The sequence below is a fragment of the Engraulis encrasicolus genome, chromosome 6 (assembly GCF_034702125.1).
Source record: "Engraulis encrasicolus isolate BLACKSEA-1 chromosome 6, IST_EnEncr_1.0, whole genome shotgun sequence".
NCBI lineage: Eukaryota > Metazoa > Chordata > Actinopteri > Clupeiformes > Engraulidae > Engraulis > Engraulis encrasicolus.
This window is the reverse complement of record NC_085862.1, coordinates 1,719,246-1,741,137: the sequence shown is the minus strand read 5'-3', so window position 1 is coordinate 1,741,137 and position 21,892 is coordinate 1,719,246. Positions and strand designations below refer to the sequence as shown.

The 21,892-nt window shown below is 40.9% G+C and overlaps 1 protein-coding gene across 1 annotated transcript in view; it reads right to left on the bottom strand.

Annotated features, from left to right (window-relative positions):
• The window catches only part of LOC134450508 (CMP-N-acetylneuraminate-beta-galactosamide-alpha-2,3-sialyltransferase 1-like), a 36,563-nt gene extending 17,693 nt beyond the window's left edge, over nucleotides 1–18,870 (bottom strand). Inside the window, exons 1-3 of the mRNA XM_063200349.1 lie at nucleotides 18,593–18,870; nucleotides 3,674–3,870; nucleotides 1,859–2,038 (exon numbers count right to left, since the gene is read on the bottom strand). Coding sequence (XP_063056419.1) covers nucleotides 1,859–2,038; nucleotides 3,674–3,870; nucleotides 18,593–18,814 — 599 coding nt within the window. The 5' untranslated portion in view covers nucleotides 18,815–18,870. The remainder of the gene's footprint in view (nucleotides 1–1,858; nucleotides 2,039–3,673; nucleotides 3,871–18,592) is intronic.
• Between the last annotated feature and the right edge of the window lie 3,022 nt (nucleotides 18,871–21,892).

Below are 21,892 nucleotides of genomic sequence, written 5' to 3'. Positions count from 1 at the left end.
CTCTCTTAAAGGAGCCGCTGCTCCTTTTAACAGTCAGTGGCAGATTCTCTCTCTCTCTCTCTCTCTCTCTCTCTCTCTCTCTCTCTCTCTCTCTGCCCATTAGAAATGCTGAATTGTTGAGGTAATATTGTTTAAATAGCCTAAATGTTTGATAGATTTATCTGTATTTGCCTCTACAACTTATAGCGCTGTTCATTTTGAAATTTCAGTATCTTATAACTGTAAATGCTTCCTAACATATTGGACACACTTTACACATATTGCTGTGATTTTTTCATCTCCAAGTATCAACATGACCATTTTTTGAAGATGAGATGCATTTTGGAAAAAAAGATGAGCTCTGGTCTAATGCGCTATCTGTCTTAAGAAACCCCAAGGTTTTTTTCGGCATTATTTCGCTATCGTGCCTATTCTGAATGAGCCATTTTGATATAGATTAATCTAGATTAATCTAGATTAATTTCATAATTATAGTGAGATTAATCTAGATTAAAAAAATTAATCTATGCCCACCCCTAGTTAATTAGCATAGACTACGTACAAACCACGCCCATTCCGGACGAAATATCCAGGTTCTTCCCATTCTCCCAGCTCGGCATATTGCAGATTTGAATTCAGCATACCCAAATACAATAATGGGTTCTCATGTTTATCAACCCGATGTTATGAGGAGGGGCAAAACACTGGCAGCCAACCACATGAGCTAATATTTTGACCGACAGCTCTTTCCAACAATCAGAGGTTGAGTTGTGCGCAGCTAGGTTCGCGCAGTCAGGTTATAAACAAAATTTAGAACCCACGTATAGACAATTAGACCGTGTGCAGGCTTCGTCTCAAAATTGCCTTATATAACCACTTTTTCAAAATTTTGGTACAATATATATGACAATGTATTTGCATTCATTCGGGATGTGATTCTTGAGGCATGGTTAGCTCTAGGGATGCACGATGTATCGGCCAGATGCATCGGCCTCAGCAGATATTTGACATTTCTGAAAGTATCGGACATCTGGGCCGATGTTTTTTAATATGTTACGGTTCTAAAAGATTGGACTTGACGGTGACTTTCATTGTTTGTCTTCTATTTTGTCTCTATTTTTTATCTAATTTTATCACAGGGAGTTAAAAAGTGTTTTTGGAAATAAGAGGACATTCAAAAATTCTGTTTGTTTGCATCATTGTCATCTCTTTAAAAAAAAAAAAAAAAAAAACATCGGTATCGGTTAATATCGGTTATCGGCCAAAACCGCAATATCAATATCGGTATCGGACAAAAAAATTCACATCGTGCATCCCTTGTTAGCTCCCTGCTTCTATTTACAGTAAAATTCAGCACATCAATTCTATTTTCAGTAAAATACAGCACATCACTCCCTCTGATTTTTTTCATAACTTGCACACTGCCAAGGCATTTATGAATTTACTAGAGATGCACCGGATCCGGTTCCGGTTCCGGATCCGGCAGGATAATAGGGTTTTTCGCAGGATCCGGGTCCTGCAGGATCTTAAGCAGTGGATCCGGTATCCCGGTATCCGGCATGTTACATAAAAATCAGGGTCTGGTGCATCTCTAGCCTAGGCTTTTCAGTCAGTCTTTCACAACCCCAATCACTGTATGGAGTGAAAGCCCTTTGGAAGAGGCCGTTGCAGGCAGTGTGGCAATAAGCCAAAGAGTCTAAAAAATTGTTTGAGCCAACGTAATAAAGAAGGGCCCACGTGTAAGAGTAGACTTTATGTTTCAACCCTTTTGTAGGATCCGGTATCCGGTTCCGAATCCGGCAGGATCTTAAGCAGTGGATCCGGTATCCGGCAGGATCCGAAAAAATCAGGATCCGGTGCGTCTCTATAATTTACGTACCGTTTGATGGGGTCTTTGGTGGCCAAACTAACCAACCATTTCAGGTCCTTCATCTTGAAGGCGAAGAAGACCATGTGCGTGGAGTTGTCCATGTGAACAGCACTTTCAGGGTACATAACACGATGAGTAGTCTTAAATCCAACATCCCGCTCAAAGCCTTTGGTGGGACCTCGATTTATTCTATATGTTAAAAAAAGGGAAATAAAAGGGGGCAATGTTGAGGGCAAAGGAGTGCATCCCAATATGTGTCCTTGCCTCCTTCACTTGTGCTTGTCTCCTCGTCCCGCCTCCTGGCCCCTCCTCCGTGGAGAAAACGATAAAGTTTCCCAGCTGTCAGCCTCGCCACAACAACTTTTGAGGGACTGTTTTTCATTCACCATCCCAATTGCAAATGAGAAAAAGACTTTACAATTGCGCTTTTGCAAGATATTGAAATATAATGCTGTTGTCAGTGATGTCATCATGACGAGAAGCAAGTGGAGGAGGCAAGTGGAGGAGGCAAGGTCACATATTGGGATGCACCCAAAGTGTATGAAAACAATAGAGCTCTTCAGCGTTGACGTCAACTTGTATGCGGCGTTTGGACTACCGGTTCGATGGCGATTTTTTTACATTGCAAAACGCCATAGAGATTCAGGTTTGGCAAAAATATAAGTTGCACGGCAACAACGAACATTAGCGTGTCCCCGCATCCCTTTCTCATTAGTGGAACGGATCGTATCATCATGTTGGTGTATTCACATGTTAAATCATGACGATTATAATTCAATATTGCTAACCCCTTTCTGATCATTAAAACTTCCGAACTACATACTTTCCTTTGGTTGCCATGGGTACAACCCTCCGCACGTACATGCCGTTAGATACAGGCGCCGCTTCTGTAGTCGCCAAAAGCTTCCGGGTTTAGCATATGGACGCAGCATCGTATTTATGTCGAAGTTTGACACAAAATGATCAACCATGTCATACCTACAGCCTATTTTTAACACCCTCGACAGTTTGCGGGGGTTCGCTAAGCGCGTGCTTGCACTCGGAGCTTATTTGAAATTTACCCCTATTCATTCTCAATGGAGGCCGGAAGCCGATACGAACCAGGAAGTCCTTAAATGCTAACATTAAAGACTACAATCTACTACGTGCTTCCGCGTTACTGAAGAACTCTATTTGCTTGAGCGAATTGATTATATACTTAATTGAACCGTTCCTTGTTGCTTTGAAGGTAGAGTAGATATTGGGATGTTGTAAGTAGTTTATATCCAGACCTTATGGTGCCCATTCACTTATTATCTTTCTCATCAATATTTACCACCTAAGTAGACCTATTCAAGATGACTTGCTGCTATTTCGGTCTAATCTCAGAGAATTCCGTGACATGATAGGCCGACAATTGGGACACAAAATCTGTGTTAGTTTCACGGAAGTACTTTCCATGATGGGCCCACAGAGCTTGCTTTGTCAATATTCCCATTTTGTTAAGTGTGCACTGTGTAGGATGGTGGCCAGAGCAAGTTTTGCAACTATACTCATTGAAAATGTGCTATCTTATAACAAAGCTACGCTTTCCAACTGGAAAAGGTATTTCTCAAAAATATATATTTTGTAATGATAGAGTTAACACAGTGCTGTGGTAATAGCCTATAGAAAGCACTTCCGTGTGCCCATCACGGAAAACAATTCCGTGTCCAGGAGCATGGAAAACAATTCCGTGTCCAGGAGCACGGAATTTTGGCAAAATCCGTGCTCCTGGACACAGATTTCGTGTCCTTAACATCCGTGTCCAGGAGCACGGAATTTTTGGAGATCAGGCTGACTTACCTGAAGACAAAATCACTGTTATCAATCATAGGGCCATAGTGAGAGTTAAGGAGGTTGCCAGAGTTACCCACCACGGAGCACACCCTGCAGCGGGCCGGACCAGCGTCCCTGTACATCTCCTTGTCCGGGATGGCTTCAAAAATCTTATTCAGAACGTCTTCGTACTCATCCCGTCGCGCATTTCCACGCTGCAGCCGCTGTTAAAACACAGATTCACAGATTTTGTTTAGTCAAGTCAAGTCAAGTCGGTTTTATTGTCAATTTCTTTACATGCGCTGGTCATACAAAGAATTGAAATTATGTTTCTTACTTTCCCATGCAGGCAGACATAGACTCTAGACTCTATGTGTGGACATAGATAATTAGACAAGACAGTAAACATTACGCCTAGAGTACCTATACAATACCCATACAGACATATAAAGTGCAAGACTGGGCAACAACAGACTTACATAGACCATATAAAAAAGTGGTAGTGTTTCCTAGCATTCTTACAGAGCCCCACTAGTAGCCACGTGAAATAAATTGGGGTGTCGAGAAAGCATGCACCCACTTTCCAAAGCGCGCCCACATTTAACCAAACTGCGCTCTCGTTAAAATATAGCGAGTGCATGGCTACCTAAATCGTGCGCTCGACACCTACTAATGTTGTGTACTCACTGTAATACCGTCGTACTCACGTTTTATCCCTCATGAGCACAATTTACTTAAACATGTCCTCACTTTGCAAATTCACCAAAACGTGTTCTCGTTAAAATACAGGGCGCACACGTGTTGCATGGGATGCTGCTGTATCTTTTCCCTGATGAAGGAGAGTGAATAGATGGTGTGCTGGGTGCGTGGGGTCAGAAATTATGTTCTTGACTTTTGAGTTTTTGAGTTTGACAGATGGAGAGTGAGATAAACAGTTATTGGTATATACTGTAGAGAGAATAGCAGGGGTGATAACACACAACCTTGTGGCGCGCCCGTGTTCAAGGTTCTGATTGAAGAAATGTTATGATGGATTTTAACACACTGTGTTCTATTTGACAGGAAGTTAAGTAACCAGTGACAGAGTGAAGAGTTGATACCTATGGACAGAGAAGAATTATGCAGTCTGATGGGCAGGATAGTGTTGAACGCAGAGCGGAAATCAATGAATAGGATACGGGCATAGGTGGACTTATGGGCAAGGTGTTGTAATGTATGCTGAGTGAGACGGCATCATCAACTCCCCTATTTGCCCTGTAGGCAAACTGGTGAGGGTCTAGTGTGATGTGTGACAAAAATGTACGGACTAAGTGTTCAAACACTTTCATGACAACAGAGGTGAGCTCGACAGGTCTATAATCATTAAGACAGGTGATGTTGTTATTCTTTTTGGGTATTGGAATGATCATGGCAGATTTAAAACATGCGGGCACAGTAACACAGTTAAGGGACCAGTTAAAGATGAAACAGAGGATGGTTGTTAGTTCGTTGGCACAGTTCTTAAAGGGACACTGTGCTGGAAATGGTCAAAAAAGGTACAGCAACTATGCTGCTTATTGAAACGGTGGCGCCTATTGCCAAATTTGACCTTTTCATGAAAGTTTACTCAGTAATAAATCAACATTTTGGATTATGGCCTAATTACAGTCATTTTTCAAAATGGCGGACCATTTTTCAAAATTCAAAATGGCGGCCCATGGAGAAGATCCCCCTTTTCATGTATGAAAAGTGCAATTTTTCCAGTCATAATGAATACTTTAATTTTAATTTAATTTAATGGTGGTGGTAAATATTCATGATGAAGGTAACATTAGTGAATGGGTAGCATGGATTCTGGAAACGAGCAACTAAAAATCTCACACAGTGTCCCTTTAAGTGTAGGTGGTGTCACACCATCCAGGCCAGCTGCCTTGTTGGTTCCCTTCTGTGAAGAATGATGGAACTGTGGCCAACAAGGAGAAGGCTAAATCAAGCTAGGGCTCTGTGGATCCAATGCGTGGTTTTGAAGCAAGCTTGTGGTCACTGTTGTGCTCTGCACATTTCCACCCCTTGTGCTTCACCACAAATGTGGAGGTCGCGGGCATGGTTGGACTGAAGAGAATGCTATTGCCTCAAGCAGTTCCAACAATTGACATCGCCGGCGTGCAGACTGAAACTGCCCCTGTTTTACCTTGTCCATCTGCTTTGTATGTTGTTTTCAGGAAAGGCACATTACATGCCAAACCGTTGCGAATGCTCTCGGAATATGCACTTTTTGTTGATTGCCATCCAACTGGTCAATATATTGGTTTTGGGAGGATATCCGCGCATCAGCGTGGTGCTCTCGGTCACAGACTGGGCTACTCAGGGCTTTTTCTGAACGGGGAAATAGGGGCGCTCCACCCTCATACCTCCGTGGGTGCACCCTCATACTTTTATTTTTATATATATATATTTGAGCGCCCCTAATTAATTTCTCATTCATGGGGGGAAACACCCCCCTTCACCCCCTGTAACCTGCCATGATGCTCCCTGATGCTCCCTGATCCCCTTAGCGAATAAACGGAGATGCACATAGCGTAGGCCTACTTTGAAGCGTTGATTGTTTGTTTTTAGTATTGTGGTGCATGTGTGGCTGACGTTTGGACACACCTCGTCCTCAGAGTCAGGCTGAGGGACACGCAACGCCTGTGACTTTGAGCACAAAAAATAATAATAATGATAAACGCTAAAAATATGCTGAGGACTCAGGCTATATAGGGTGTTTTTCCAACAGCCTAATACCTCCGTTTTTTCTCTAGTTGATGATATTTTTGCATGTAGCCTACATGCATTTCAATCACACTATATCGCGCAATTGAATCAAAATGCCCCCCATTTGTCAACAAATACACACGCCATGTCATCTTTGGGTCATGGCAAAGCGCCCTTAGCAACCGTAACCATAAACATAAGAACTGTCAGGCTATGTCAACAATCGTCACTTCACCTGTCAGACATGTCACTTTCTGCAGATGTATCAGTGCCTCTGAAATAGATTTGTGCTGCTGTTTTTTTTTCTCATGAGGTTGGATGTGTGGTTTTTCGACACGCTGATGTTTGTATCAGAATTTTGGTTCCTTTATAAGATGTGGGTCCATCAAATGTGTGTTGTTTTCTCACATCGCCATACTAGCAAACCAGGGACTCTCCTCTTTGATGTCACAGCCCAGCTCATTAGTCACACCAAATTTCACAGAATTCACACTTTGAGTTGCCATTTTCACAAGTTCCTCCAGGATGATTGGGTTCAAAGTCTCATCGATGCTATCAGAAAAAACAAGGCTTTAATGGGAATGACCGTTTGTTTTCGTTTCATAAACACTTTAAATGAGTAGGCTATGTCTAAATGTACTAGGCAGGCTCTAGTCACCAATCTGGCTTTGCATAACTGCAGTTTTCTAACTCCGCGGGGAGAAGGCTATGCCCAGATATTCTTTTAACTTGTAGGCTATCCTAATGTTATGTTTCACTAATGTAAGGAGTAAAACTCAGAAACTTCCCGAGTGCTAGATAACATATAGAGTGGGTAAACTTGTGACTTAAATGCCTTCCGGAACGTGCTATTCCAGTGTCTGTGACAACGCATCTATTTTATAGTCTTGTGCAAACTTTTTCATTTAACATTGCGAATGTGCAGGATGATTTGCTTAGACACACACGCGCTTCAGAGCAGCTAGAACTGTGCAAGGTGACTGCTGCAGTTTTCAGCTAAGTCTTCCTGGATAATAAAAACAAAAGAATGCTGACGAGAAAGTAATGCCGTTATCTTTTGATGGATTCCCTGTTGAGACGGTTTAATTTTCACACCCAAATCAAGTATGTGCCCCGGTTGAGACAGTTTAATTTTCACACACAAATCAATTAGGTTTTAAGTTATAATTTCATTTTTGTATTTCATTTTTGTGCCACTTTTGATTGGGAGATCAAGGACCTCTCTGGTGTCGCTGAATTGGCGATCTGCTGTGGGCTCTACGCACGGCACCTATGTCCCTTCCATTTACGCATGGCTATGTCCCTTCCATCTTCAGTTAGACTCAAATCGGACCGAAATCAAGTAGCTGAGGTTAAACTGTCGTAAATACATGACAGAAATCGAGTAGCTGAGGTAAAATTGACGTAAATACTCGGGCGGATATCCGGGCACTCACATCCGGCAGCCTACTTACATTGGGTTGCTACAGAGACCTTGCTTCCTCCACTTGTGCTTATGGCCTCACCCCGCCTCATGGTCCCTCCTCCGTGGAGAAAACAATAAGGTTTCCTAGCTGTCAGCCTAGCCACAACAACTTTTGGGGGACTGTTCTTCATTCACCATTCCGATTGTAAATGAGAAAGTGACATTAGAATTGCGCTTTTGGAAGATATTGAAATATAATGCTGTTGTCAGTGATGTCATCATGACATATTACTTGTGAAATTCAATTAAAATGCTACTTCTCCCACAAGTTTTGACCAAATCACCCAAAACTCGGCATATAGTATCTCTGGACTGAATTTTATATGGGGTCTCAAGGAATATTGGATATCTTTTATCGTTTAGCCGTGACAGCCAATCAAAATTATCGTAAAAGTGGCGAAACAGGAAGTGAGGTCATATCTCAGCAACCGTTTGTCGCATATAGCCAAGAGTTTTTACACACATAGTAGTCCATCCCTTGCCCTCCCACAACAAAAATCAGATCCCCAGCTCTAGCTCTGTAGCGCCACCAACAGGTCAATATTTCAGTTACATTTTTGCTTGTAGCTTTTAAACCATTTGCTCGATGTAAAATATATTACTATCACTGGAATCCTTGGGCCAAGCCGAATCCAACGCACTATATGACGTCATGTCAACGCAGAAGAGAAATTCCGCCATTTTGAATTTTGTAAAATTCAATAAAATGCTACTTGTCCCACAATTTTTGTCAAAATGACCTGCAAAAAAGTTCACATCATCTTCAGACTGAAGCATTTTTGATACCTCTTATCATTTGGCAATGACAGCCAATCAAAAGTGGCAAAACAGGAAGTGAGGTCATATCTCAGCAACCGTTTGTCAGATTCTTTTAGGATTTTTAACACACATTCTAGTCCTTCCAATAACCTCCCTCAAAAAATCCAGATCCCCATCTCAAACTCTCTAGCGCCACCAACAGGTCAAAATTCTAGCTACATTTTTGCCTGTAGCTTTTCAACCATACGCCGGATTTGAAAAAATATTACTATCACTAGAATCCTAGGGCCAAGCCGAATCCAACACACTATATGAAGTTGGGACCCACTAGTTTGACGCCCTTTCGGTACTTACGTGGTACGTCACATGGTAATCAAACATTTCAAACAAGCGATTTAGGGTTAGGGTTAAGGTTAAGTTAGGGTTAGGAGTAGGGTTAGGGTTGTATGACGTAAGATGTAAGTACTGAAATTAATCGAATTAGTGAGTCCCATATGAAGTCATGTCAACTGGAAGACAAATTCCGTCATTTTGAATTTTGTGACATTCAATAAAAAATGTTATTTTATTATCCTACAAATGTTGTCATATTTTCACAAGACTTGGTAGAGATTATCTCTGGACTACTCTGCAAAGACACTTTAAAGGAATTTATTACACCTCTTACCGTTTGGCCATGACAGCCAATCAAACGCGTCTGAAAGTTGCATAACATGAAGTGAGCTCATATCTGAGCAGCCCTTTAACGTATTCAAACTAAACTTGGCACACGTGATCACCAAGGAATACACACCAAAATTGGCGAGATTTGGTCCTAAGGGAGCGCTGCAATTAGCAAAAAATTGCTAGCAGATCAATTTTTCTGCTATGTGATGTTTATGCCAGCCCATAGAAGAAAAAAACTGGCATTTGACACATATTATTACATTACATTAGCACCTGTTTTTCACCTATGGGATGTTTAAGTTAGCCCATATGATCTTATGTAGGAAAATACTCAAATTTAGCACTCCCCTTAGGTCCCCACCCAACCCTCTAGTGCCAACAGCAGATTTCTGCCTGTAACTTTTGAACTGCATTCCAAATATTAAACATCTTGATATCTTTGGAATCCTTGGGCCAAGACGTAATCAACGCACCCTATGATGTAATGTCCACCCAAATAGAATTTCTGCCATTTTGAATTTTGTGAAAATCAATAAAATGCTTCTCCTCCCTCAATTTTATGGGATTTTTTCATGTCGGTACACATCATCTTTGGACAGAGCTGAACAAAAGTTATCCATTTCATCCTGCGCTGACCTTTTCGTTTGGCCAAATAAAGCCAATCAAAAACATGCTAAAAGTCGCCAAACAGGAAGGCACTCTCTGCAGATGATGTGAACCACATCAAATGAATGCCCTCTAATTAGGTGGTGATTGTGAAATGTTGACATTGGATGAGTATCATCTTATCTCTGGATCTGAATATGCCCTATATCACATTGTTACATGCCAGGTCTGATATTTTCTCTGCAGATGAATGTATTATTGGAAACCTGGCATGCAAAAACAGTTGATCTTATCTGATACAATGGATGAGTATCGTCTTATCTCTGCGTTCTCATGAAGTCACCTGCTCCAGTAGAGCAGCTTTCTACACTCTTCCCTCTCAGCACAGGGCACATGTGGTACACCAGAGTCAAGTAACTGAGTTTCACCCTCATGAACTGCATATGAATTACTATGTGAACATAGATTCGGAAAATAGGTATACTGAATACTGAAGCTTTATATCACCTCAGTTGGCAAACACCACCCCCCCCCCCCACTCAATCTCAATATAACACTATCATAATAGTCTACTCTGCACTGAAACAGCAGCATTTTTTAATAATGCCATTCAAATCATTTTGTTAAAATGACACCAAATACAAGAACATGAGTGGATATTTATTTGGATAACACACATATGGTATGATATGGACTGTTAGTAAATGTGCAGTGAATTATTTCTCACACATTTGCTTGTTTTCACTGCTGGTAGATTTTAACCAAAACCCCAACTCAATATTACAGCCACTACTTGCTGTTCCCCAGCACTTCAGGGGTTAATAAGAAACTCGCACTGTTCCAATCAGAAGCGCCTCTCTCTCTCTCTCTCTCACTCACTCACTCACTCCCACACGCAGCAGCAGGAAAGCCACCTCTTCTCTGTGTCTCCCTCCGTGTAAATGAGCTAGTTGTGTCGTAACCTAGCATGTTTAGTTAACTTGCTACAGCCAAAGAGGCTATTTTACAGGATGGATTCAAAAGCAATCAACAATAATGTGACTTGTGCAAATTCTGCATACAGTATAGCATGATACTATTCCAACTGTAAGTTAAAGTTGCAAATGGAGTGTTTATAAGCAGCAGCTGTTGCCGTTTGTCACGTTGTTGCATACCGGTACTTTTGAAACGCAGTATAGTACCGCTTTAAATGCCTTAGTACCGCGCTAGGTTTTCTTATACCGGTATACCGTGCAACCCTACATTGAGCCCAGTCTCGCACAAAAATCAACTATATGCTTCGTGGTGCAGTCACGATATAGCCTCGTTTTTCGTGGTTGGGCAAGGCTCGCTGTCTCTGTTGGGCCGGTTGCTGTCGTCCGTAGGCTACGAGAGTGAGAGAGAGAGCACTGGCGCTGCTCCCCAGTTTGAATCTCTCCCTCGTCTTGGGCCCTCTCCCCCTCTCGTCGAGGCAACTTTGGCGGACTCACTGCTTGGTCCCGCATTGCTGCTTGCAGCTATATTTTGTACTGTATTTCACTGATTCTTGAGAAAGTGGCTAAAACAGGTTGTAATGTTGACAGAAAAAAACAAAGTGAATTACAAAATGTTATGGTATATCCTCGTAGACTAAGGTCTTGGCTTTTCAGAAATGCACAAGGCCAATCTCCCCATTATGTATTTTTTTCAGAAATCAGGCTTTTCTCCGATCATACTTTGTTTTTTGTCAACACCGTCAGACACAATTAAAAGTTATTAAAATTGTACTGATTTGGTTGCATATGTATCTGGAGTTTTTAAGTGATTATGTGTATTTTTTGGTTCACACATATGCCTTTAAATGTTGAAAATTCACTTTTGTTCTATTTTAATACTGTTTCATGTGTTCTAATTTTAAAATACGTACCGTCATACGATGCTTACTTAACGCCTAAATACAACAAACAATTTTTTGTAATTTCACAAATATTCGTGTAGGCTTAAATTGGCTATTCCTTTGATATTTCAACAACTCCTAAGGAAAATGTTGTAAGCACATTCCTTTAAAATGTCCAAAACTCCTTCTTACGGTGGTGACTTAAGAACTGACGGTGGTGACAGTAATCTGAGAGTGGTGAAAGTGGCCTAATTAGTATCTGCATTTAGCAAAATAAATAGCCCTCTCAAGTCAATGGCATCTTGCATAAACACTTTATTTTTGTGTGTGCACAGTATGAGCATGTGTTTTTACTTCATTAGTTAGATTATCTAGGAAGTAAGCCACTGGTTGTTGAAAATGTGGTAAAAACAGCTTTTAAGTTGTTCAAATCCAAAATAAAGAGGTGTATTATCATAGATGTAGGTCTTGGCTGTGCAGGGAATGCATTGGCCAAGCTCCCCATGTTTAACATTTTTCATAAAATGGGCTCTTTCTTGTTTTGTCAACAGCGGCAGACAGAATTAGAAGTAAAAACACATGTTTACTGTATTAAAGTGAATTACTTTAACAATTCAACATAACTGTAGATACTTATTGTATGCATATTCTTAAAACGTGTCAAAAACATGTGAAACGTGTTTTTTGGTGAACTCCATCAGATGTCACCACCGTCAGGTTTTCTGACAAAAAAACCTCCAAATGCACCTCAGTGGTGGCTAGAGTATCATTTTGGATCACAATTATTACTAACATGCCTAATAATGTTTCATTAACCAGCACAATTTAGTAAAATATGGAACAACATGATGAGCAGAACAAAATCTGACGGTGGTGACATCTGACGGTGTGAGACAAAAAAACACTCTTTTAAATATTATGCATTGTTTGTTCACATTAGCCATTTCATTTTCGCTCTGTTTCTTGGGTGCTTCATACCTTTTCTGAAAAAAAATATATTTATTAACATTAATGTAATACAATACTATTAAAACCCCCGACGGTGTTGACAGTTTATGGTTGGGACAGTACCAGTGTCCAAACAAATTAACAAATTGAGGACAAAATAGTAAACTTACAGGAGCTTCAGTGATGGTGAAGTATGCAGTAGAGCTAAAGGTTTGAAAGGGGTTCTCAGTAATGAAAATTACCTTGTGCATACCTGATTTTATTGTCTTTTAGAAAAAATCTGACGGTGGTGACCAATATGCTGGACACATTTTGAGCAATTAGTAAATAATAGTAAATATTGTTTTACATCCACTATGTGCACATCTGTAGAACCACTTTAATATGGTCTTCCACATCATGGTGATATTGTTCAATTCTGTTAGTGATTTTTGTATTTTAAGTCAATTGAAATGATGATGCCAGTCCTTGGGACAGGCGTTTTTACAGGGTGTGGACAGGTTTATAGCCATGAAAAGTAATAAAATTACACTTAAATATTTCAAACAACTGTGTATTCGTGTGACAGACCCCTTGGCCATTACCTGGGTTCATTTTGTTTGTGAAAATTTAGTTGATTTTCAACAGAATTAATATTTTACTGCAGGGACATGTTTTTGCCAAACTTTCAAGAATCAGTGATTTATTATTGATCACTTATTGTTACCAGCCCATCACTGTTACCTGTCCTGTCTTGCACTTTATGTCAGTCTGTAAAATGTTAGTCTTGTGTATGTCTGTCTTGGCATGGTATAGGCCTAGAGAGAAAACGTACTTTAAGGTGAGACTGCACACCCCAAATGCCATTTTTCCAAAATTTGGGTGATTTTGAGATTGTTTCAGAATTTGTTCCGTTTACATATCTTCTTTCAAAACAGTTACAGAAAAATGTATTAAAAGTCGTTTGGTTGCTTATTTTGTGTATTTTGTATGAGTGGGGCCATGAATTTGGCATAAAATCGCCTAAATATTATACTTTATGCAGCAAAATAGAGACTGATTTTTACATCAAACCCACACATTCAACAGGCAAAGACAACAGACAAAGGTCTTGTTCTCTACATTCCAAAGAAGACATCATGGAACATTTTTGCATACTTTTCTGCAAAACACTAAATTAGACCAGGAAGTCATTATCAGACCTGTGTTGACATTAGCCTTCAAGATAGGCCAAAAAAATTGTTTAATAGATAGGACTATGAAACTGCTCCAGTTTGTAATGGACATAAAACCTTACAAAATTTGTATTGGAAGTTTTCAGAATTTTATTTATTTATAAATGTATTGTGCAAATTCAAAGCTGCTACCATCATACCCGTGCCGAAGAAATCATCACCATCATGCTTCAATGACTACCGTCCTGTAGCACTGACGCCCATAATCATGAAGTGCTTCGAACGGCTAGTCCTGTCACACATCAAAGCCACCCTACCCCCCACCCTGGACCCCTACCAGTTCGCATACCGAGCCAAGCGATCCACGGAGGATGCAATCTGCTCTGCCCTCCATCCAGCCCTCACCCACTTGGACAATAAAGACTCATATGTGAGAATGCTGTTCATTGACTTCAGCTCAGCATTCAATACCATAATACCACAACAACTAATCAGAAAACTGGACAAACTAGGTTTCAGCACCTCCCTCTGCAACTGGCTGCTGGACTTCCTGATGCAGAGACCACAAGCAGTACGGGTAGGGAATAACACCTCAAGCACCCTGACCCTGAGCACGGGGGCTCCGCAAGGTTGTGTTCTCAGCCCCCTGCTGTTCACGCTGCTGACACATGACTGCACAACGACCCACAGCACTAACCATCTAGTGAAGTTTGCGGATGATACAACACTGGTGGGCCTCATCACTAAGGGCGATGAGACCCACTACAGAGAAGAAGTAGACCTGCTGGACAGGTGCAAAGACAACAACCTCCTGCTGAATGTCAACAAGACCAAGGAGATTGTCGTCAACTTTCAGAGGGTCCAAAAACAACTGCCACCACTGACCATCGACGGTGATGCTGTGGAGAGAGTGAGCAGCACCAAGTTCCTTGGAGTGCACATCAGCGACGACCTCTCTTGGACCACCAACACCACATCACTGGCGAAGAAGGCCCATCAGCGTCTCTACTTCTTGCGCAAACTAAAGAAGGAAAGTGCTACACCCTCCATCATGACAACATTCTACAGAGGAACCATAGAGAGCGTCGTGTCCAGCTGCATCACAGTGTGGGGAGGAAGCTGCACGGAGAAAAACAGGAAGACACTCCAGCATGTTGTGAACACAGCGAAGAAGATCATTGGAGTACCACTCCCCTCCCTGCAGGACATTTACACCGCACGCCTCACCCGGAAAGCACTGATGATCATCAAAGACACAAGCCACCCTGCACACAAACTGTTCAGCCTCCTGCCCTCTGGAAAGAGGTACAGGCGCCTCCGTTCCCGTACCACCAGGCTTGCAAGCAGCACGATGCATCAAGCAATCAAGATACTGAACACTCAACCCACTCTCCCTTCACTGTCAGCCTCTAGCCAGCCAGGCCACTGACAACGCCCCCCCCCCCCCACCCCCCCCCCCCACCACCATATCTGCGACTGAACATTCCACCTGCACTACTACATCTGTGACTGAACTTTCAACCTGCACTAACTCAAAACATACACATGCACACACACACACACACACACACACACACACACACACACACACACACACACACACCACACACACACACACACACACAAGCACACAAGCACACTGCACTTTCTGCACTAAACCCAAACATACACACACTGACAAACAACTCATACCCACACACATACACACACACACACATACACAGGTACACAGACACACACACACAGGCACACCGCACTTTCTACCTGCACTAAACACACACACACACACACACACACACACACACACACACACGCACACGCACACGCACACAAAACACATACAAACACACACACACACACACATACTGCTGCTGGTGTATTTAATAAACCTTTTTTTTTAATTATTTATTTTCTTCAAATGCTACTATTACTATGTCAGAACGCTATAAAGGACTTTTTAGGAAAAGCACAACAAAATACCTCCTCTTAATGTATGTTCTCTACAAGTCTTTTGTTGTCCAGTCTTGCACTTAAATGTCTGTATGAGCAATGTCTACGTCCATACTGTCTATGTCCATGTATGAGTACTGTCTATGTCTATACTGTCTATGTCCTTACCTAGATTAGTCTATGTCTGCATGGGAGAGCAAGAAACACAATTTCAAATTCTTTGTATGACCAGTGCATGTAAAGAAATTGACAATAAACTTGACTTGACTTGACTTGACAAATTAGGCCCTAGCTCATTAAATATGCGCACAGGCGTCCTGAATATCAATCCATGGAATACCTAATTCTCTACTAGGGTTACTACCTAGATACACCAAACTTGGTATACATATTCATATCCACCCCGTGTTTCTGTGTACCAAAGAGTTTGTGGATATGTCATGTTGAATTAAAAGTTTGTTGGTGGAATGGACAGAGACTGTGAAGGATTTTTTTTACACTTGAATCACAACCCCACCAGCCCAACCACAGAGGTAGCCTATCAAAACAAATCTATTTATCACATGGACTATAGAGTATAGGTATATAATTACAAATCTCCATTGGTACGCAACTTGAAAAAGGAAAACCAAGTGAATGAAATACAGTGCATTTTCTCTGAGACTTTGTCTTCCTCAGGATATAAAAGCACACCTCTGCTTCTATGTGTCATTGTTGTTGTAATGTACATGGATCATGCATGCCATAGGAAAGAGGAGAACGTAAGCTTTCGAATGGTACCCCACATGTCCCAGTTCACAGCCATGTCTATACAAACATGCATCAAAGAGTGTGTGGGGGAAAAACGATTTGTTGAAACGTTTTGTTGAACCGCTATTTGCGATTTCATGGGCGCGCTACGCGTTTTTTTGTGGGGCTAGAGTCTATTATATCTGAGGGGGCACCTGGGCTGGAATATCATATTTCTGGCAAATACCACGCCTTAGAACTGCCCTGGCCGAGGGCCGTCAAAATAACATTGTGGGCCGCCGGTCTCTTTTGTAAAAAATATACGTATATATATATATATATATTTTTTAAGAGGGGCATCAGCCCTCGAGGGGCGTCGGCCCACCGGGAAAATACCCGGTATGCCACACTGTCAGTCCAGCCCTGCCTTAGTGTTCCTTGTATAACTTGTGCATATGAAGAAAGTGACAATAAGTCTAAGAAAAAAAGTGAAGGATGGCATAGGGGTGGGCGATATGGCAAAAATGTTGTATCACGATTTTTTAACATGAAATCACGATATCGATTTTTTATCACGATCTTCCATCCAAAAAATAAAAACAACAAAAAACAACTTTCATATACTTGCAATTTGTAATTTGCAGTCAATAAAATGTTAACACACTGATGATACTCTCATAAAGTGTACAAGTGGAATACAATAATGTAAAGAATGAAGTGAAGACAACAACACAAGTGAGAAAACGTCACTCTGATACTGATAATAAACATCTTCACTGCAAGACGATCTATACGATTTCTCCACTTTGGCAGATTCGAGACGATATTTTACTCAATATCGCGATTCACGATATAATATCGTCATATCGCCCACCCCTAGGATGGCATTAGGATTTTTTTCTTTCCTGTAATTTCTGAAATGTTTAAGGTATAACTTCTATGTATATCAATACACAATTAAGTTATAATTCCTCCTGGGGATGGGTGTTGGGGGTGGGGGGGGGGGGTAGTAAATATGTTGTGTGAAACGTTGGGGGACACTTTGTTTTTGTACAGTCTTTCTTTATCCTTTTTTTATCCTTTTATTGTTCTCCATTATATGTTACATTTGTCCTTATTTCTATGCTTTGAGAATATTTAAATAATAATAATAATAATAATAATAATAATAATAATAATAATAATAATAATAATAATAATAAACGGAATAAATTTGAAGAAAAGAAGAAAAAAAAGAAAAGAAAACATAGGTGGGGGGGGGGGGCTGGTGGTGGTTTGGGTTTTAAAAAAAAAAAAAGACAGTGACAATAAAAGCTGATAGAATACTGACCAGAATACTGCCATAGAATATTGACATAGAATACTGCCATTAGAATACTGCCATTAGAATACTGACCGGAATACTGCCATTAGAATACTGCCATTAGAATACTGCCATTAGAATACTGACCAGAATACTGACCAGAACACTGCCATAGAATATTGACCAGAATACTGCCATTAGAATACTGACCGGAATACTGCCATTAGAATACTGACTGGAATACTGCCATTAGAATACTGACTGGAATACTGCCATTAGAATACTGCCATTAGAATACTGACCAGAATACTGCCACAGAATACTGCCATTAGAATACTGCCACAGAATACTGCCATTAGAATACTGACCGGAATACTGCCATTAGAATACTGCCATTAGAATACTGCCCGGAATACTGCCATTAGAATACTGCCATTAGAATACTGCCATAGAATACTGCCATAGAATACTGCCATAGAACACTGCCATTAGAATACTGCCATTAGAATACTGCCATAGAATACTGCCATTAGAATACTGCCATTAGAATACCGCCGTTAGAATACTGCCATAGAATACCGCCATAGAATACTGCCATAGAATACCGCCATTAGAATACTGCCATTAGAATACTGCCATAGAATACTGCCATAGAATACTGCCATAGAATACTGCCATAGACCACTGCCATTAGAATACTGCCATTAGAATACCGCCATTAGAATACTGCCATTAGAATACTGCCATAGAATACAGGCATAAGGAATGAGGTACTCACCGTCCACCACTGAAACACCTCTGGACTCACTACACTGTTCCTCGTCATCAGTGGGTGATGTGCTGCCTGGAAACGGGCAGAGAACCAGGGGCCATCGCTGCGGCATTCCCCGCAACTGCACACCGGGATTTGGAGAAGGATGCTTTGCAGATACAGAGTTCCAAGAGAAAAACTCAACAGAAATAAGATCTGTGTTTTCCTTGGCAACTTCCAGGACTCCATCTCTCAACCAAGAGGAGGCAGAGACACATTTAAAAAAAAAAAAAACAAAGCACCGGCTGGGTTGGATGCAAATAAATAAATGAGTGAACACCTGTATGGTCCTGCAGTGTGTGTGTGTGTCTTACTGTACCTCAGTCTGCCTCATACCAGTTCCTGCACTCTCTCCCGCCCTACTGTAAAGGGGCCCAGGGGCGGATCTAGCCATTTTGGGGCCCTAGTCTAGGCGAAATATAATTGGGGGCCCTCAAAAGTCATTACTGTATATAGACACACAGAATGCTTTTGTGGTGTTTTGTCTCACATATTATCTTGGATTACTTTACAAATTAAGACAAGCCTATTTGTTGTGTGTGTTTGTTTACTGCAACTAGTGTGACAGTTTGGGGCCCCTATGGAGGACAGATTTGGCCGGGGCCCTAGGCAATTGCCTAGGTTTGCCTAATGGAATGTCCGCCTCTGCTGACAACTGGCAAGGAGAAAAAAAAACCTGAACTCATAAAAAAAAATCATAACTCATAACTCATAAAAACCTGAACTATGACAGTATGACTTGCAGAATAACATCACTCCCATTCTAGAGGCGCATTGAATATTTGGCACCCGAACATATTCAGCCAAAAATGCAAAACAGACACTTTTGGCTCTCTGCCGAAAGCCACTTGAGTGGCCGAATCAGAGGCGAAATAGAAAATGAATTGAAAATTAAACTAATTTCAGTCCTGTAACATTTGAAGATTTCAAATAAACATTTATTTTCTTTGGAAAACATGTGTTTTAACATTTATTGTAAGCCGTAGATTTAAGCAATATTTAAAAATAGTGAAAATTCTAACTTAACTGAACTGTAATATTCGGTTTCAGTTTCGGTATTCGGTTTGCCCCTTTAATGATTTTTTTTACTTTTTTGCACATTTGGCACACTTAACATTTTCAGATCACCACACAAATGCAAACATTACGGATTAGCCAATCAAACAATACAGTTTCTCTGTGATTATTTCATTTGTTGAGAGAATAATGTCATAAAGCCTGCATGAGCCTGTGTGAAAAAGCGACTGCCCCCTGAACCGTATAATGTGTTGTTACACCCCCAGCAGCAACAATTTTAGTCAAGTGTTCACAAGTAGAACTGACAAGCAGCCTTGCACATATAGTGCGGGTTCAGTTGTAAGTTTAGGAACGTTTCATACAGATTTTTCCATTCAGCATTTTTTTTTCACTTCTAGGACACTTTCAGGTCTATAAAGCCATTTATTTGTGAATTTAACCACAGAAGATTTTGTGCAGGTCCAAATTATTGTTCAAACTAAAATTACTATGAATCACTTCATGTACAGTGCCTGTTATGCAGTGCTACCTGTACCTGTATTGCATATGCACTGGTTTGGATGCCTATGTCAAAGCCAAGGCCTTCAAAGTTGCCTCAGGGTCGGCTTCAGCTTACCTGAAGGCTATAATAAAATGTTTTGGCCGGGATGCTGCATTCCTCCAATTCCAACAATCTTGCCATGCTCTCTGCTCACAGAACGGCTCTTTTCTGATGTCATGTTGAATTTTTACAACAGATTGGATAATTTTTAAATGAAGTTCATGTAATGGCTGACTGAACAGCCCTTTATCCATCATGAATATTACAAATGCAAGAAAAAACAATGACTTTAGAGATCTTTAAACACCAAATATGGGGGTGGAAACAGGTTGTTTTGTGTTCAGGAGGTTTAAGAAATGTAAAAAAACACCAAAAACACCAATTCCAAAAAGGTATATGACACGTTTCTTTCAATTACATTCAGTTGTGTAAGAATATGACCACATATCCACCATCTTGGATTTTGGGCGTTTCCACTCAAGAAAAAAAATGGAAACAGGTGGATCTGATGACTATGGGGTCTGTAGTTGATAAAAAATAAATTTTGGAAAAATCTATATGAAATGTTCCTAAAACTTATTTTTGAGACAATTGAACCTGCACTAATAGCTATGGATGATTTTTTTGTCAACTGTTATTTGCATATATGTTTTAAAATCAGCTACAGTAGATGGATCCCATGCATGAGCACAATTGAATGTTTACAAATGGATGGCTGAACATTATCCTCCAGGATTTGTTTGTAAAGAGTCACATTCATGCTTACTTCAATCATAGCTGGTCATCCATGTCCCAAGGCAGCAAAACAACCCCAAACCACGCAACTCACTGTTGACATGGCGTACTTTTCATCAAATGCAGTGTTCATTTCACACCAGATGTTACAGGAGGCTCTCCTTCATCTGTCCGCAGAATAATTTCTCAGAAGCTTTTATATGCATTGTTTATATGTTTTTAGTAGAGATGCACCGGATCCAAGATCTGGTTCTGGATCCGGCAGGTTTTTCACAGGGTCCGGGTCCGGCAGGATCTAAAGCAGTGGATCCGGTATCCGGTCGGATCCTAAATATCAGGATCTGGTGCATCTCTAGTTTTTACATAGCCTCTCCTTTTCAGTCAGTCTTTCACAACCTCAATCGTTGCATGGAGTGAAAGCCCTTTGGAAGCGGCCGCTGCAGGCAGCAAGGCACTAAGCCAATGAGTCTTTAAAAAATAGTTTGAGCCAACGTAGTAAAAATTTGTATGAGTAGGCTATGTGTTTCAACCCTTTTGTAGGATCCGGAGTCCGGTTCCGGATCTGGCAGGATCTTAAACAGTGGATCCGGTATCCGGCAGGATTCTAAAAATCAGGATCTGGTGCATCTCTAGTTTTTAGCAAATTTGAGACAAGCCTTAATACTCTCCCTGCCAAGGGTGGCTGCGACCCTGGAACTCTGACATGCATGTAATGTTTGCCTAGTCTCTTTCTCCTGGTTGAGTCATGAACACTTCCATTGTATGCATGCAGTAACACTTCCAGTTGGTAAGATGTTGTTCTGTGTTCCTTTCTGAACTCTTGGATCCACCTCGTCTTCTTGGGCTGAGACATGCAATTATTTTTTTATTATAGTCTGCTCCTGAATGGTGATGGATTGATGGATCACAGTGTAATGTCATGGGTTTGATATGACCTACCTACTACACATTGTCAAACAGGTTCTGTGCAAATG